This window comes from Lissotriton vulgaris, chromosome 8, assembly GCF_964263255.1.
Source record: "Lissotriton vulgaris chromosome 8, aLisVul1.2, whole genome shotgun sequence".
Lineage (NCBI taxonomy): Eukaryota > Metazoa > Chordata > Amphibia > Caudata > Salamandridae > Lissotriton > Lissotriton vulgaris.
Window position 1 is genome coordinate 423265789 of NC_141696.1, and position 16871 is coordinate 423282659.

A 16871-nucleotide genomic window follows, 5' to 3' on the forward strand; every position below is an offset into this window, starting at 1 on the left:
CCTGAAGTTTCAGTGGGCCCAGCATCAGGGCAACTTGTCCGACCACGTCTTGATCTCGGAGGGCACTGCGAGACAACTGCAGTGGTGGCTTACGGACCGCGATTGGGTCAGAGGCAGATCCCTCTCCCTTCCCCAACCGGAGCACGTTGTCGTGACGGACGCGTCCCTCCAGGGCTGGGGTGGCCACTTGGGAGAGGCAGAGATCAGAGGCATCTGGTCTCCGGCGGAGTCCCGGCTCCATATCAACCTATTGGAGCTACGGGCGATTCGTCTAGCACTGAAGGCATTCCTCCCCTTTGTCAACGGGAGTGTAGTGCAGGTGTTCACCGACAACACCACCGCCATGTGGTACTGCAACAAACAGGGCGGGGTGGGGTCGTGGACCCTTTGCCAGGAGGCTCTGCGCCTCTGGCAGTGGCTGGAACGTCAGGGCGTGACTTTGACGGTTCAACACCTGGCAGGTTCTCTGAACGCCAGGGTGGACGAACTCAGCCGTCGGTGCTCGATGGATCACGAATGGCGTCTGAACTCGGACGTGGCGCAAGGCCTCTTTCTGCAATGGGGAGAGCCTTGGTTAGATCTATTCGCCACAGAAGAGAACGCGCAATGTCATCAGTTCTGCGCGTTGGAGTTTCCAAGACGGCACTCGCACGGCGACGCCTTTCGGCGCGAGTGGAGTTGCGGTCTGTTATACGCCTTTCCGCCTATACCACTTCTACCCAGAGTGCTGAAGAAGATCAGGCGCGACCGGGCCCAAGTTATCCTTGTGGCTCCGGACTGGGCTCGAAGGTACTGGTATCCCGAGCTACTCAGCATGTCAGTCGGTCCCCCGATCCGCCTGCCCCTTCAGGAGGACCTTCTGTCGCAGCAGCAGGGGACGGTCCTCCACCCGAACCTGTCCAGTCTCCAGCTCCATGCTTGGAGATTGAGTGGCGGCAGTTGAGGCCATTTGACTTGCCTCCTGAAGTCTGTGATGTAATTCTGGCAGCCAGGCGTCCCTCCACTAAGTCGGTATACGCCTGTCGGTGGAACAGATTTGTGGCATGGTGCACAGCAAAGGCTGTGGATCCTCTTTCTGCCCCTCTTTCAGAGGTTCTTCTGTTTCTTCTTTCTCTTGCCCAGCAGGGCTCTGCTCTGGGCACTATCAAGGGCTACCTTTCGGCCCTTTCCGCCTTTCTAAGGCTTCCTGATCAGCCTTCTTTGTTCAAGTCCCCGATTGTAACGAGATTCTTGAAGGGCATCACACACATGTATCCTCCTGTTCAGTTTGTGATGCGTCAGTGGGACTTGAACCTGGTTCTAACCTTTTTGATGTGTGCTCCCTTTGAGCCCCTTCATTCTTGTCCTCTCCGTCTCCTGACTTTAAAGACGGCTTTCCTGGTTGCCATCACCTCTGCCAGGAGAGTGAGTGAGCTCCAGGCTATTTCTGTCCAACCCCCTTTCCTGTCCATTCATCCTGACAAGGTGGTTCTTAGGACTAGACCTTCTTTCCTGCCCAAAGTAGTTTCTGCTTTTCACATCGGGCAGTCCATCACCCTCCCTTCCTTCTTCCCGCCTCCGCATCCTTCAAAGGATGAAGAGCGGCTCCATCGTCTGGACCCAAAACGTGCGCTTTCATTTTATATGAATCGCACACGCCAGTTCCGGGTGGATGACCAACTGTTTGTTGGCTACGTGGGTGCGAAGAAGGGACGGGCGGTGTGTAAACGAACCATCTCTCGGTGGGTCGTTCTGTGCATCAAAGCGTGCTACTCTTTGGCTCGGAAGGAGCCTCCTGTTGGGCTGAGGGCCCATTCCACTCGGGCCACGGCGGCTACTACTGCCCTGGGCCGGGGAGTCCCTTTGCAGGACATTTGCCAGGCGGCTACGTGGGCCTCGCTGCACACCTTTGCGAGGCACTACTGCCTGGACAGTCAAGTCCGGAGGGATGGCTTCTTTGGCCGTTCTGTCCTCCAGGACTTTCTGGTGTAGGAATGTATTGGTTCGCAGACCCACCACCGGGGTTGGTATTGCTGGGGTATCTATTCTAAGGTAAGGAATCTAACACTAACGTGTTTCTTTCAGATGAACAAGTTTCTTACCTTCGGTAACGATATATCTGTAAGAAACATTAGTTAGTGTTAGATTCCTTACCGAACCCACCCATCCTCCCCGTTCTGCGAACTGATACCTAGGGTTAAGGACATCCCTTTCAGGGCCCTAGTTTCAAATGGCACCAGTGTTGGTTCTCTCATGGCTCTGCGTTTTCTGGCGCGGAAAAGCTGTGTACAAAGAACTGACGTCAGCGCGCGGAGGCGGCGTCTATATACTCCAGCGACGTCATCACGGCGCACGACGCCGACGACGGACGCGGAGCCGCAGGGGACGCCTGCAGACGACGCCTACCGACGCGCAGGGGTACTGCTACGCAAAAGTTTCCGGATCCAGACTGACGCCTGGGGATATTCTAAGGTAAGGAATCTAACACTAACTAATGTTTCTTACAGATATATCGTTACCGAAGGTAAGTAACTTGTTCATTATGCTATAGCTTTATTCTGTAGCACACCTCTTTGGTTTTATGCAGATCCATGGTGCTTAACCCGCTATTACTGGTGTGCTTAGCTCCCGCTTCCACAATTAATGTAGTGGCTTTTGCTGAACTCAATGTTATGGCATCATTGTTGTTTCTCGTTGTCTACATTCCTGTTTCACTGTTTCGCTAAACTGGGGTTGCAGCCCCAAGGATTGACAGTTATGAGTAAGCTGTTTGGAGGCGTTCTCGAGGTCGTCATTCCCGAGTCGCCATGTTCCTTTTCTACTATTGGGGAGGGAGGGGTGGGCTGTGGGTGAGGGAGGAGGGTGGAGGGAGGTTTGTAGGGGAGAGGGGAGGGATTGTTTTCACATTTTGTATATTGTTTTGCTTTGTTTTTTCTAATTTGCATCCCATTTTGCATCCTACTTCGCATCCACCGTATCACATTGCATTCCGAAGCTTACATTCTGTCCTTCAACTTCCTGCATATGTGCTAGCCCTGCAATCAATACAAGCTATGCTCCTGCCGATACTGCCAAATGTCTAATGCTCTCTTTACGATCTAAATCCTATGCATATACATGTGTTATGAGACAATATCAGATGTTGTATAATTGATGGCTCCTGTTATAGATACTCCAATAGGGACAACCACTATAGCTAACCTCAAAATATTATCGTTGAATGTGAAAGGCCTTAACCAACCGGTTAAACGCCAGAAGATACTTGATTATCTACGTAGGCAACGTGGAGACATAGCCCTGTTGCAGGAGACAAAACTGGAAACAAAGCAATTTCACACACTACGCAACAAATACTACACTGAGGTAATAGGCTCTGAAGCAATCTCTAAAAAAACGGGGTGGTGATGCTCGTAGCAAAGTCTGCAAACGTGGAGGTGATCTCCTCTACAACAGACACGAAGAGTAGATGGGTTTCGGCGAAACTACTCAAAGGGGACACTGAATTCTTTATTACGACAATATATGCCCCTAATGCACATGACCCGTCTTTCTGGCTAGGCCTCACGAAACAGATCAACTCCATCCCAGACACGGCAGTTCATATTTTGGCGGTCGACTTCAATCTTCCGTTTGACCCGGTACTAGATAGAGACTCCAAATGCGTCTTTCGCCCAGGTAGAGCCCATAAGGCGTTCATGACGCTGTGCAGTAGGTTCCATATGATAGACACGTGGCGCTTATTACATCCTGATGGTAGAGACTATTCTTTTTACTCCCCACCACATGACTCGTTCTCGAGAATTGACTACATACTCATATCTAAAAACGCGGTGGCCAGAGTTGAGGATTCGGACATTGCTCCCAGATTAGTCTCTGATCATTCCTGCGTCTCTCTCACACTATCTAATGTTAAACCGACTACTCGTCAGTCCATGTGGAGATTCAACGACGCTATTCTTAACGACACAAAACACAAAGAAACCATTGACAACGCCATTAAAGATTTCTTAATGACAAACAAAAAAGGGGACACTTCAGATACCATTCGGTGGGAGGCGCTAAAATCCACCATACGGGGACTTATCATAAAAATATCCTCTGCAATTAACAAGAACCGCACCGCGGCCTTGCTGAAATTAGAAGAGGACATCTCAAAACTCCAGCGCAAATACCTGAATGATAGAAACCCTGAGGTCCTAATTGAACTATCCAACCGAAAATACACCTATAACAAACTTATCAGTGAGAAGGCGGGTATCTGGCTAGATAGGAGGAAGCGTTTTAAAATCTGTGATTCTAATAAGGCAGGGAAAGGACTAGCGGCATATCTTAAACTTAAAATTCAAAAAAACGCCATTACTTCTCTGCTAGATGGGAATGGCACTCCTAGCTCTGACCCCAATAAAATTGCGAACCTCTTCAAAGAATTCTATGAGAAACTTTATGCTAGGAACGTACACGTTGACAGAGGAAAAATGGAGACGTACCTCTCAAATTGTACACTTCCAACACTTATGTCCACAGAAAGGGAGCCCTTGAACGAACCGGTATCTGAATCAGAGGTTATTACCGCGATCAAATCCCTCAAAAAGGGGAAAGCCCCTGGCCCAGATGGCTATACAGCACCATTTTATAAGACCTTCGCCCATGTTCTCGCCACTCCGCTATTAGAGGTCTTTCAAGAAATTAGTACCACGGGAGAGGTTAAGGGAACTATGGCCGAAGCCGTAATTGCAGTAATACCCAAGGAAGGCAAGGACTCTAAACTCCCTAAAAACTACAGACCTATCTCGCTGATAAACTTAGACTGCAAGCTCCTGGCCTCGATTCTAGCAAGACGCATCCAGAAGGTTTTGCCGTCCTTAATACATCCATCGCAAGCGGGATTCCTGAAAAACAGGCTGTCGAGTGATAACACTAGAATTCTGGCTCACGTTATTGAAAAGGCGAGGCTCTTATCCACACCCACTGTAACGATTACATTAGAGCTGAGAAAGCGTTCGACAAAGTGGATTGGACATACTTGAATGCGGTACTACACAAATTCGACCTGGATCCTCTATTTACTAAATTAGTCATGTCCCTCTATGCCTGTCCCTCCGCTAGAGTGAGAGCTGGTGGTGCTTTTTCCTCCCCTTTTAATCTAGAACAAGGTACTAGACTGTCCTTCTACACCCCCACCCGCCAGCTACGATCCGCCAACCAAGCCCTTGCCACTGTACCTCGCATCAACAAAACCACCATGGGAGGTAGATCCTTCTCCTACCTGGCAGCTAAAACCTGGAACTCACTTCCCACTCACCTTCGCCTTACTCAGAACCACCTAGCATTCAGAAAGCAACTTAAAACGTGGATATTTGACAAGTAATTCCCCACCCCTCTCCAAGCGCCTTGAGACCCTTTGGGTATGTAGCGCGCTATATAAATTTATTGACTTGACTTGACAAGGCTGCCCCTTGTCCCCGTCCTTATTCCTCCTGGCAATTGAACCCTTTCTGTACTATATAAGGGAAAATCCTGACATTGCAGGAATTCGATTCACAGACTGCACAATTAAACTCACGGCCTACGCTGATGATGTGCTGGTCTTGAGTGAGAGGGCTGATAAAGCTATACCGGCTTTACTCACTACAATTGAAGAATTTTCGTGTGTATCCGGATACTCCCTGAATAAGGATAAAACAGAAGTGAAATTACTAAACAACCTGAGTGACAAAAATATCCTGGGTGACTCTGGACTTACCTGGCAGCCGAAGAGTTTTAAATACTTAGGTAAGGAATTCGAGAGGGATTTGATAACCACCCTGAAAATCAATGAGGATATACTCTATAAGAAAATACAAAAACTATTAGATGGTTGGTCGCCGAAATTCCTCTCGTGGTGGGGTAGAGCAGAGACGTTAAAGATGATGATCAGCCCCTTGGTAAACTACATGGCGTGTATGCTCCCCATGACCTTCAAGGAAGATTTTCTGCATAAAATAGAAAAGTCATTCACGGACTTCCTGTGGAAAGGGAAGAAACCGAGAATTGACATGAAAAAATTACAACTTCCAAAACTTAAAGGTGGTATAGGTTTACCCAATTTCAGAAATTACCAAGCCGCCTTTCTCTGCAAGCAGGGTGCTTCCTGGTTTGCCGAAGACCCTAACTATACGCCTCTATGGATTGATATTGAGAAATCCATTATAGGCAAGGCCCCGCTTTCTGCTGTACTTACAATGGACCTCTCACACCTTACGCACTCTAAATACATCATGCTCAATACCAAGAGAGCTCTTTTGCGATTAGATCACCTTCACAAGACTGGTCTGCAAATTCACAAATCAACCTCTGCATCTTTATGGCGCAACCCATTGATTAAAATTAACGGCTCGCCCCCCATATGGGACCACTGGTCTGATAGAGGTATTAATGTGGTTTCAGATCTCTATGAGAATAACATGCCATTGCCCTTCTCGACTCTGCAGGCTAGGCACTCCCTATTACCGATTGACTTATATGCTTTTCTGAAGCTAAAATCGGCTCTGTCCACACGAACATTCAAGCCAGCGACACCTTGGCTAAAATCTATGCTCCCACACTTCCAATCCTCGGGACATTTCGTCTCAAAAATATATAAACTACTTGCACCAACACCCAACAAATCGATGAGACACAATGAAATCAAATGGGAAGCAGAACCAAACAACACTGGTATAGACATAGACTGGATCAGGATACATGCATCGGCACTCACACACAAGGTCTCGCCGATACTGTCGCAGACCAAGTATATGATACTCAACAGGGCATTCTGGACCCCACAGAGACTATTTAAGGTTGGCCTGCGAGATACACCGACATGCTGGAACTGCTCATTGGACGTTGGTGATCTCCCACACATGTTATTTAATTGTCCCATGCTTCACACATATTGGGCCAAGATCTTTGATTATATAGGACACATATTTGCCATACATCCCACAAGGGAATTCATTTATATTATCCTGGGAGCCATAGACCCACTATTAAAGGGAGACCATGACCGCCAGCTTCTGGACCTCTTGCTAACACTGGCATGTAAGGTGATCCTATGCAACTGGAAAACAGCGGCAGAGGTCTCTTTCAATGCCTGGAGGGAGTGGCTGTCCTGCATTAGGGGCACTGACAATCCCGCTCTACACACGTCACCATGGCAGGTCACCAACAATAAACTGTGGTCCTCCTTAGATCAGGCCTCCTTCACCTTCGTCCCACCATAAGACACTGTCCGACTAATTCAACGCTTAGTTATTCCTTGGGGTAACTTCTGCACAGAATGCACTGGGTATGATCCATATTAAATGGGCACAATAACTAGAGACGTACTGTGCAGGGATGACGAGGTATTGCATGGTATTACATGTCTGAATATGGATGGAAGGCTTCTACGGAATTGTATGTAACAGTAATAATGCGATGCTGATTGATTATTGTATGTTAATTTGTTATCACCTCTTTTATAGATCCGGAATGATGATTATTGTCTTGTTTTATATACCTTTCTTTCCTTATTTCCTGTATCATTTTATATATATTGACCTATGACTGATTTCGGCATCACTCCAATATGTTTGTATGAATACCGATGCTTTATTGCCGCTCTCATTTTTGTTATTGTTTAATAAAAAAGATTTGAACACAAAAAGTATTGCACAATGTGACATCCTGAAGTGCTCAGCAAGGAAAAGTCCAATTGAACATGCAGCAGTCAGAATACACCTTGTGAAGCGAAGTGAAGAGTAGTGATAATAGTAATACAAGAGAACCAGAGAAAGAGTGTGTATATAGACGAAAAGTAATCCTGCATCAGGCACCTCGTTAATGCTGTGAACAGCAATTATCACCACTGACAAGTTAGATTAGGCGGTTAATATTGGAACAGAAGGAGATTATGTACTGACCTTACAGTAATAAGGTACTCTGGTATTTATGAAAAGTTCCCAAAAGGGTGGTCTCATCATAAGATGATACACTGAGAAATCGATTTGCAGGTGTGGAAACTCGGAATCGTGATTGCCACATACCACTGGGATACACCAGTCCAAGACTGGACTAATAGCACTCGGGCAACAGTCGGAGTGCTGCAAAAGTCCAGAGTGTAGAGTAGGCAGGAGGGGGTTAGTAGCAGCCACCAAAAGGTCACAATATACAGCCGTGAGTATCCACCACAAGTCTGGTGTGTCCTCTCATCACCAAGCCAGGCTCCTCAGTTGCACTGCATCACCCGAGGCATCTAGTACCTGTCACCTGTGTAGCAGAGGTCAGTTAATAGGAGCCACAGGTCACATCAGCATGCCCAGCAGAACCAACAAGTGTATCCGCACCCAAGCATTCCTCAATGGATGCATCTCTTCATGGTGACAGGCACACAGCCACCTCAGGCCCAAACAGGGAAAGCATTACCTCGCCAGCTTTGCCAGCAATTATATGCCAACAAAGTTGCAGAACCCACCAGCCACAGTTTAGCCGTTTTTTTTGTTTTATCACATCATGTGAGTTTCTTGTCACAGTGAAGCAGAAATACTTCACGACTGATGCGCTCCAGGTGATCACTGGGTGATATAATGCTTTCATTCCAATGTAATTTATGTATGCCTCTAACAGAACGGTGCGGCTGCTAATTTTGTTTACTCTTTTCAGTTCCTACCTCTTTCTCTTGTCTATTTTTGAAAAAAAAATCATATATTTTCTTGGTTTCTTTTCATTTCCAATAAACAAATGGTCGATGTTTGTAAAAGGTTGCTTTAATATGCACACTAACCAAATCATGTGAAAAAAGCCACAAAGTTAGGGACTTTGTAGAAATCCATCACAGAGGGCAAGAACACGGAGGAGGGTTTCTTCACACAAATGTACGGTTAAATAATAATAAAAAATAAATAAAAGGGGTTAATCAACTGAATCAGCAGAGAAATGCTCTTGGGTAGGGTTTTCAATAGTACATTAATATGTACACGTTGAACAAGTTACTTACCTTTGGTAATGCTCTTTCTGGAAGGGACTCTATTGAACTGCATATTCATTAGCTTTTAAATATTCCCCAGGCGTCAGAATGGATCCGAAAGCTTTTCAGCAGTGCCTCTCCGCGCAGGTAGATGGTGAGGAGCGGCTCTGCACTGATGCTGTTCTGCTCAGGAAAGAACATGCATAGCCTATAAAGGTGTCACTTCCAGGTGATGTCAGGTCTTTTTTTCAAATGCCACCAGACGCGGATCTAAGCTCCATCTCGTCTCTTTGAGACTCCTATTACCAATTAAAAGTGTAAAACAGTGTGAAAGGGAAATGTCACCTCACAAAATGACTGCTTTCAAACCTTGTATTGGCTGCCGCAGACAAATATCTGCTGAATGTCTGCAGCAATCGTGCGTCTAAGGAATAGAAAGCCATCAGAGACTGCAAGATGAAACTCTACATCACAAAGCACTTGAAGACTCTGCGAAAAGACCAATCAAGTAGAAATTTCAATCCTGGTCCAGATCAAGACCCAGAAGAACAGGAGTTGTTCCACGGGCCACTCCCCACGTTGATGAACGATGTCAAGTTGAAGAAAAAAATGCTACAAATCTAAGCAGGACTCAGCCCCCTCATGCCCCTCTTACTCTCCTGGGATGGCATGGGGGCGGCACAATACTTCTCAATCTCACGCCCAAAGTCAGCAAACATCAAAGCCTATCCCACACTTTGTTCCGGCCAACCTGAGTTCCTGGGGCAGTCCGCCTTGAAAAAACTGATCAAACAGTTATACAATGCCATGGTCGGACTCTTCGGATCTTTGGCACTCCTTTGGGCCCCATGGAACTACACTACATGGCCCTCTATCTTAAATACCACCGGACGGTTTGCCCTAGGTTTTGGTTGACCCTCTGAGCCAAACACGGGACAACATATAGTTCTGTCTCTGCCTCCGGCGCCAAGATCCTGGAACTTTGTTGCTGATGCCAGAAGGCGTGATGGTGTTCCACTAGAAAAAGCAACGTTCCCATATTGTCTTTTTTAGGACTCACACTAAGGTCCTCACTACACTCACTAGTCCTGAAGAAACGCCTTCGATCCACATGGACCACCAGAGCGTGAAACAGGTAGAACTGACCTAGCATCAACCAGACTATGGTTACGCTCCATTAACTAGACAGTCATGCTTCCTCAACCGGCACAGACTGCTACGTTTTTATTGACCTTTTTTAATTTACCCAAGGGATCCCCCCAATAAACTCACCTCAGGATACCCTTTAGGTAATTTTAAACTCACACTTACACTACATGGCTCCACACACCATCACAGCTTTTACTTTAAAAAGATCTCTGCCAAAGAGCCCTCTCGTGGGGCCCGTGGGGTCTTGCAGCGCTGGCCCCACGAGGAGCAAAAAGTCAGATGATGAAGTATGACACCCATATGGGTATGTGAGGGCACCACTTCCTAATTAGGAAGATCCCCTCCACATTATCTCTCATCCAACCACTTTCTCACTAGAAATCCTATTCTCCTCTCTCTTCATTCGGAACAAGTACCCAATCCATGTGATTAGACTCACTTGTCTGACCTCAAACCAGGAGACTGGTTGGTGGTGTTGGACCTGCAGGACATCTATTTCGATATGTGGTTAGTGGTGGGACAGAAGCATTTTCAGTTTGCTGTTCTCCCCTTTGATTGTGTTCACAAAAGTTATGCCACTTTGTGGTAGCACACAATCGAAGGTCAGGGGTGCCAGCTTTCCCCTACCTCAAAGACTAGCTGTTAAAGGCGGGCTCGCCCCAGGCAGTCGTCAACCACCTCCAGGCTAATGGGAACCTCCTGTACTTTTTAGAGTTTAATATCAACGTGCCAAAGTCACACCTGACCCAGCTCATTCACTCCCCTTCAGTGAAGCCAATCTGGACATGGTTCAGTTTTGAGCCTTTCTCCCGGATGAGTTCAGAACATTCAGGCTATGACCCTGATCTTTCAGCCTTGTTCTTTGATTTCAGTGAGGTCGACTCAAGGCAGCTAGGACTGAATGGCCTTCTGCACCCCAATAGTCAAACACTTCGGTTGGCATATGCAGATTCTGCAGAGGGATCTAAAGTCTCTGTGGACCCAGCATCAAGTGGACCTCTTTGACTACATTGAGATCTAGGAATAGACAGCAAACAATCTGCACTTGTGGTTATCAGACCGCGATTGGGTCAGCGGCAGGACCTTATCCCCTTCCTGCCCAGAACTGGCAGTAGTGACTGACGCATCACTTTTGGAGTTGGGTGGCCACCTGAAAGAGGTAGAGATCGGAGGCCTTTGTTCTCTGGCAGAGTTTCCTGGCAGGATCCCAGAATGTCAGGGCAAACAAGCTCAGCCACCAGTGCCTAGAGGATCACGAGTAGCAGTTACGCCCAGTGGTGGCTCAAGGTCTCTTCTGTGAATGGGGAGAACCTTGGCTCGATCTGCTTGCCACTACAGAGAATGTACAATGTCAGCACTCCTATGCATTAGAGCTTCCAAGGTGCCTCTCTCTCTGAGACACGTTCTGCCTTGAGAGAATTTGGGACTCCTGTATGCCTTTTCGCCAACAGCACTCCTGCCCTGAGTTCTCAAGAAAATCAGGACTGCCCGGACGGAAGTCATCCTAGAGGCTCCGGTTTGGGCATGGAGAGTATGGTGTCCACAACTCCAGAGTTTGAACATGTGTCCTCCAATTAGGCTGCATCTCCAGGAGAATCTAGGGTCCTATTTTCAGGGTAGAGTTCCGCACCCGGGCCTTTACAAGCTCAGCTTTTCAGGTGAGGAATCTGCCACTATAATTCCCTACAGAAAACATATTTTTTATGTGGATTTATGTTTTTTTTTAAAGTTTGAAATAAACTTCTTGACTCTCTCTGACCATGGCAGAAACTAATCTACGTATCTGCTATCTGGACCAGGTGACCAATACTTTGTCATCCGCTGAAGGTGGCTACATACCTTGATGCATATTCCAAAGCAGTATCCAACTTCAGACTTCAAGAGTCCCTAACAGGTCTGGGTTTCAGAACACCCAACATGAACATTCATGAGACATTAATATTTAAATCAAATATTTTCATTCACATACTTGTGCGTGACACTGGAGGAACATAATTTGGCATTTCGTGAACCATCTGAACTCATCGCAACTGTATGAAAGTACAAGTTACTTACCTTCGGGAACGATGTATCTGGTAGAGACTATTCTAGCCGCAGATTCCTTAACGTAGAATTATCCCCAGGCTTGAGACTGGACCCGGAAATCTTTTTTGCCCAGCATCACTGCGCGCCAGGGGTGGGGCGGTTCCACGCGACTCCGCCCTGACGTCCTCCGCAGGCGTGACGTCAGCGAGGTCACATAAGCCCCACCCCAGCGCGCTGACGTCATTTTGCTTCGGAGAACTTTTCCGCGCCACAAGGCAGAGCCATCAAAACAAAAACTGAAGAGAGCATGGGAACAGTGTACAAAAAAGCCAGAGAGACAAAATAGAGAGAAACAAAAGGTGAGAAACACCACCAGGTGGCACCAAGGCACCAGAAGGAGACAATAGCAGGCCAGAGCAAGAAAGGAGCAAAGCACCACTCTGAGGCACAACTTGTGCAAGCCCAGGCGAGAGCACCAGGTGGCAGTAAAGTACCAGAAGGCCAGAGCAGTGAAGCCATAGCAAGAAAAGCGTAAAGCACCACTCCGTGGAACCCCCTTGCAAGCCAAGGCGACAGCCATCCTGGAGGCACAAGCATGTGAAAGCGCTGTGACAGAAAGAGAGAGAGAGAGAGCGTGAGAGATAGAGAGAGAGAAAGCCTGCCACTACAACCACAAGGGGAAGGGCCACAAGCCCAGAACAGAGGAGCAACAGTAATCCATCCCCCGACTACACTGCCAAGGATGGCCATACCTCCTGAAGAGACACAGGGAACACGCCGCAGGGACAAGAAGAGAAGGCCAGGATATCCTAAGCCCCACCAAGGGAGAACTGCCCAACACCCCACGGGGGCAGATAGAGCCTGACAGCCTCAAGGAACACAAGGACCACTTCAACCCCTAGGGAGGAGAGGTAGAACCGTAAGCAGGGCCTACTTGAAGAAAATCAGAACACACCCCAGCCTCAAGCATCGGACGAGACAGGGACGGCTGCAGAGTTAAGGGTGCAGACAGAAGAAGAAAGGCACAATGGTGTATAAGAACAAAAGGCCTGCACTGGTATGGACAGCCAGCAGCAGACAACACCACGGAATGGTGCACCCAGGACAAGCATGACGCCAGCCAAAGGTAGAGGCCAAGAAGGCCCAGGACACGCCCCAAGGAAGGGGCCAGCACACACAGGTCCACAAATGAAGTGGAACCAGGCAGAGCTACAATGCAAGGCCACAGACAGCAGGCCAGACCAGGCCAGCGACACAGCGATCCAGGAGAAGGACAGACCGGGACGTAACGCAAGCCACTTCAAAACCAACAGCAAGAGGATCGCACCTGCACCATACCGTGACGCCAAGGAGAGCAGAGGCCCGAGGGAGGACCACACCTCCCCACACATTATAGAGCTATATAACAGCTACCAGTACCCCACATAGGGCATGTTACGTCCCAAGAAAATGGGAACACTCTTAGGATAAAGTTTCAGCAGCAGAGAACAAACAGAAAGACCTGCGGAGGAACCATGGACGACTTGCCAATCAGCCAACAAGAATACACAGAAGGCCAAACCTCAGGGCCGACACGGCTTACCAACAGCCAAACCTCAAAACAAAGAAAGGGCCGGACCAGCAGCCAACAACACCAAAGTCCTAACAAAAGGATGTGAAGGCAAATCAACCACACAGAACTCACAACCGGGGTACCCGCTACAAGGCCCTAGAAAACAATGGAAGAACACCTCCCAAAAACCAGACTGACTTACAGGTCACTGAGTGGGAGAAGGAGGAGGAGGAGGAGGAGGAGGACGAAGCCCCGCAAGAAACCTTTGAATGGCAGAGTCCGCAGGGGTGTGGAACAAAAGAGTGCCATCAAAGGGAAGGTCCACCAGCCCTCTTCCCTAACATTCTCCGGGAACACACTCTCCTGTAGCCAGGCAAGTCGACGAAGGGCCACAGAAGCCATGTTACGACGAAGCACCTCCGAAATGTCCAGAGCGGAGCGAAGAATAAATACCGCCAGCTCCAGGCCATCCAACACATGGTGCCCCAGATCAACACAGGCACCCTCCAGAGAAGCGGCAGACATAAGGGACTCCGCTGAATCCCACAAGCAAGAAGTGGCCCTAGCCAATACCCAAAGAGTGTTAAGGGCCCACAAAGCCGCACTGATGGAGGCGAAGATATTACGCCCCCAGAAATCTAACCAGCGGGCCTCCCGTGACGGAGGATACAACACCGATGGCAGGGAGGGGAAAGGCAGTCTGTAAAAGAGGTCCCCTGGCAGAGGGGTCGAGGGAAAGACAGTCAGGATCATGCGGCACAGGACGGTGCAGAAGTCGTTGGCGCACCGGGTCCCCCGTGGCATGCCGTCCCCAAGCCCCCAAAAGAGAAGTGTGGAAAGAAGCCTCGAAGGGAAGAAGCAGCTCCCAACCACCAGAGCCCTGATAGAGGATCTCCAGAAGATGATCCGTGGGGAAACGTTCAGCTGGATCGCTGATGCGCAAGATTCCTGTAGCCGTGAAAACAGCCCGAGCGGAGGCAGCACCCGCCTCCGTAGTGCCCCGCAGTGGTGAAAGCAGTTCCTCTGTGGGCGACGGCTGCAAGCTAAGGAGGCCGTCCCCCAGTCCAACCGGAGGAAGGAAAGGCCAAGCCCGGAAAGGGGGAAGGGCACAGAGGAATGGTGAACCTGAGGTGCCTCCGGCGAAGACTGTGGCCGCGGCGACCCGCCTCCGGAGAAGATGAAACCAACAACTGCCGAACCTCTGGAGAAGAGGAGGCATCCGTAGACGAATCGCCGTAGAGTCCGCGACCGGCAGCTGGTCAACATCGGGCAGCGCCGAAAGAGACGTTGGAACGACCTCCGCCACAACGCGCGGCACAGGAGACAGTGGCTGGGTCGGAGTCAAGGCGGCTAAGGAACAGCGCAGAAAAGGCATCGACTAGACCTCTGATGAGGCAGCCGCCAGCTTGGAGGGACAAGGGGGGCCGGGGACACGCCCCGACCCCTATCTGGCCCCTGCGGCGCCGCCAGGGTCAGCAGCCGCCGGCGCCTGAGCGGCATCACCTCGGCCAAGGCCACCGCCTGCCCAGAGGACAGAGGGGGACCCGAGGACACGCCAGAGCCCCGGCAACCTCCCGCAACACCACAGGGACCCCCGCGGGGGTTTGCGGCGAGGCAGAGGCGCCGTGGTCCGAAGGAGGGTACCCGGAAGGGCCGTACCCCGGTGTAACCTCATCCGGCGAACCTGGAGCCGAACCTGCCGGCGACGTCTCAGAAGTCCCCGCACGCGGCAAGGGATCCACTGACGTCTCAGGATGAGGAGGAGAAGAAGGAAGAGCCAACGAGGCGTGCAAGGCCACCGCATAGGCCTCCATCTGGGCTCTAGAGGCCCCCGCATCGGGAAACGGAGGCGACGCGAGGGCCGAACCACCCGTGGAGAACCCACGCCCTCAACAGGCCGGGGACCGGCCCTCAGGGACAAACTGTGACACTTACCAACAGGTGAGCGACGCTCTTGCGTCCTGGGAGAAGGACGATATCTGAGACGGAGGCGGCGGTTCCTGTAGCCGTCTGCGGGGGACAACACCGCCGACCTGGCCATAAGTGCCGAAAGGAGTTTCATCCGGCGCTCCCGCAGGGACTTCGGTTTTATTTGCTGACACGCCTCACAGTCTGTGGAGTCGTGGTGCTTTCCTAAACACCACATGCAGATGGGGTGAGGATCCGTCGCCGACATCTTGCGCGCATAAGACAGTAACATTTTGAAGCCTAAAGGCATTCGCACACTGTTCCCAAGAAAAACACTCAAAAGCAGAAAAAGGGAGGCCTGATACAGGCCAGGAACACGATCCGGGTCAGCGTTGCACACAGAAAAGAAGAAAACTGACTTTAGCGCGCCGGGGTGGGGCTTATGTGACCTCGCTGACGTCACGCCCGCGGAGGACGTCGGGGGGGAAGTCGCCTGGGGATAATTCTACGTTAAGGAATCTGCGGCTAGTAGTCTCTATCAGATACTAAAATCGATGGATGCGTTCAGTTAAGACTATCCATAAATCGAGGACATTTGAGCCCCTTTACAAAATGCATTGCCTAATTCCAAGTACATTGTAATCTACGAATGGAACCATTTTTTAATAATAGATCAAAAGATAGTGATTTTTTACAATCTTACCTGTGAAGGAAGTTTTCCCGCATTGGCTGGTTTGCTGGTAGACCAAGCTAGTGTGTGTGCTGAACCACAGGCCACTCGGTTGATCTTTTTACCCTGAAGAGCCGCAACCAGTCGTGGCCTCTGGATAGCGTTTGTAGTTCCATCCCCTAGTTGCCCTTCATCATTATCTCCCCACGTGTATACCTCCCCTAAGAAAGAAAAATATAATTTTTTTAGATCTCCTTTTTCAAAAGTAAGTGGAAAACGTTATGTAACCAAAGGCCAAGAAATTAATACAACCTAGTGCCACCAAACCACCCTGTTTCACAAGTGTCAAAAACACATATTTCCAAACAGTTCAAAAAAGCTTTGCACTGGCCAACATGTTTTCATAACTTGTATGACAGTCTACGTCCTATTACATAATGTTTCGAAAAGGTAACTGCAGCCACCCTTCTTTTCATGGATTCTGGGCTATAGTAAACAGAATGACTACTTTAAACATTGTGTGCACATTATAAACACACACTAATCATGCAGCCTTTATGTTGGCGGCTTTATTATCATATAGAAGAATATAAACTGGTTTACACGAGAAGCTAACAGAT

At 49.1% G+C, this 16871-nt stretch overlaps 1 protein-coding gene across 5 annotated transcripts in view; it reads right to left on the reverse strand.

Annotated features, from left to right (window-relative positions):
- HERC2 (HECT and RLD domain containing E3 ubiquitin protein ligase 2) overlaps positions 1–16871 on the reverse strand; it is a 1676463-nt gene that overhangs the window by 272514 nt on the left and 1387078 nt on the right. For all 5 annotated transcript variants that reach the window (XM_086934186.1, XM_086934185.1, XM_086934187.1 and 2 more), the window contains one exon: positions 16285–16472. In XM_086934186.1, coding sequence (XP_086790312.1) covers positions 16285–16472 — 188 coding nt within the window. The remainder of the gene's footprint in view (positions 1–16284; positions 16473–16871) is intronic.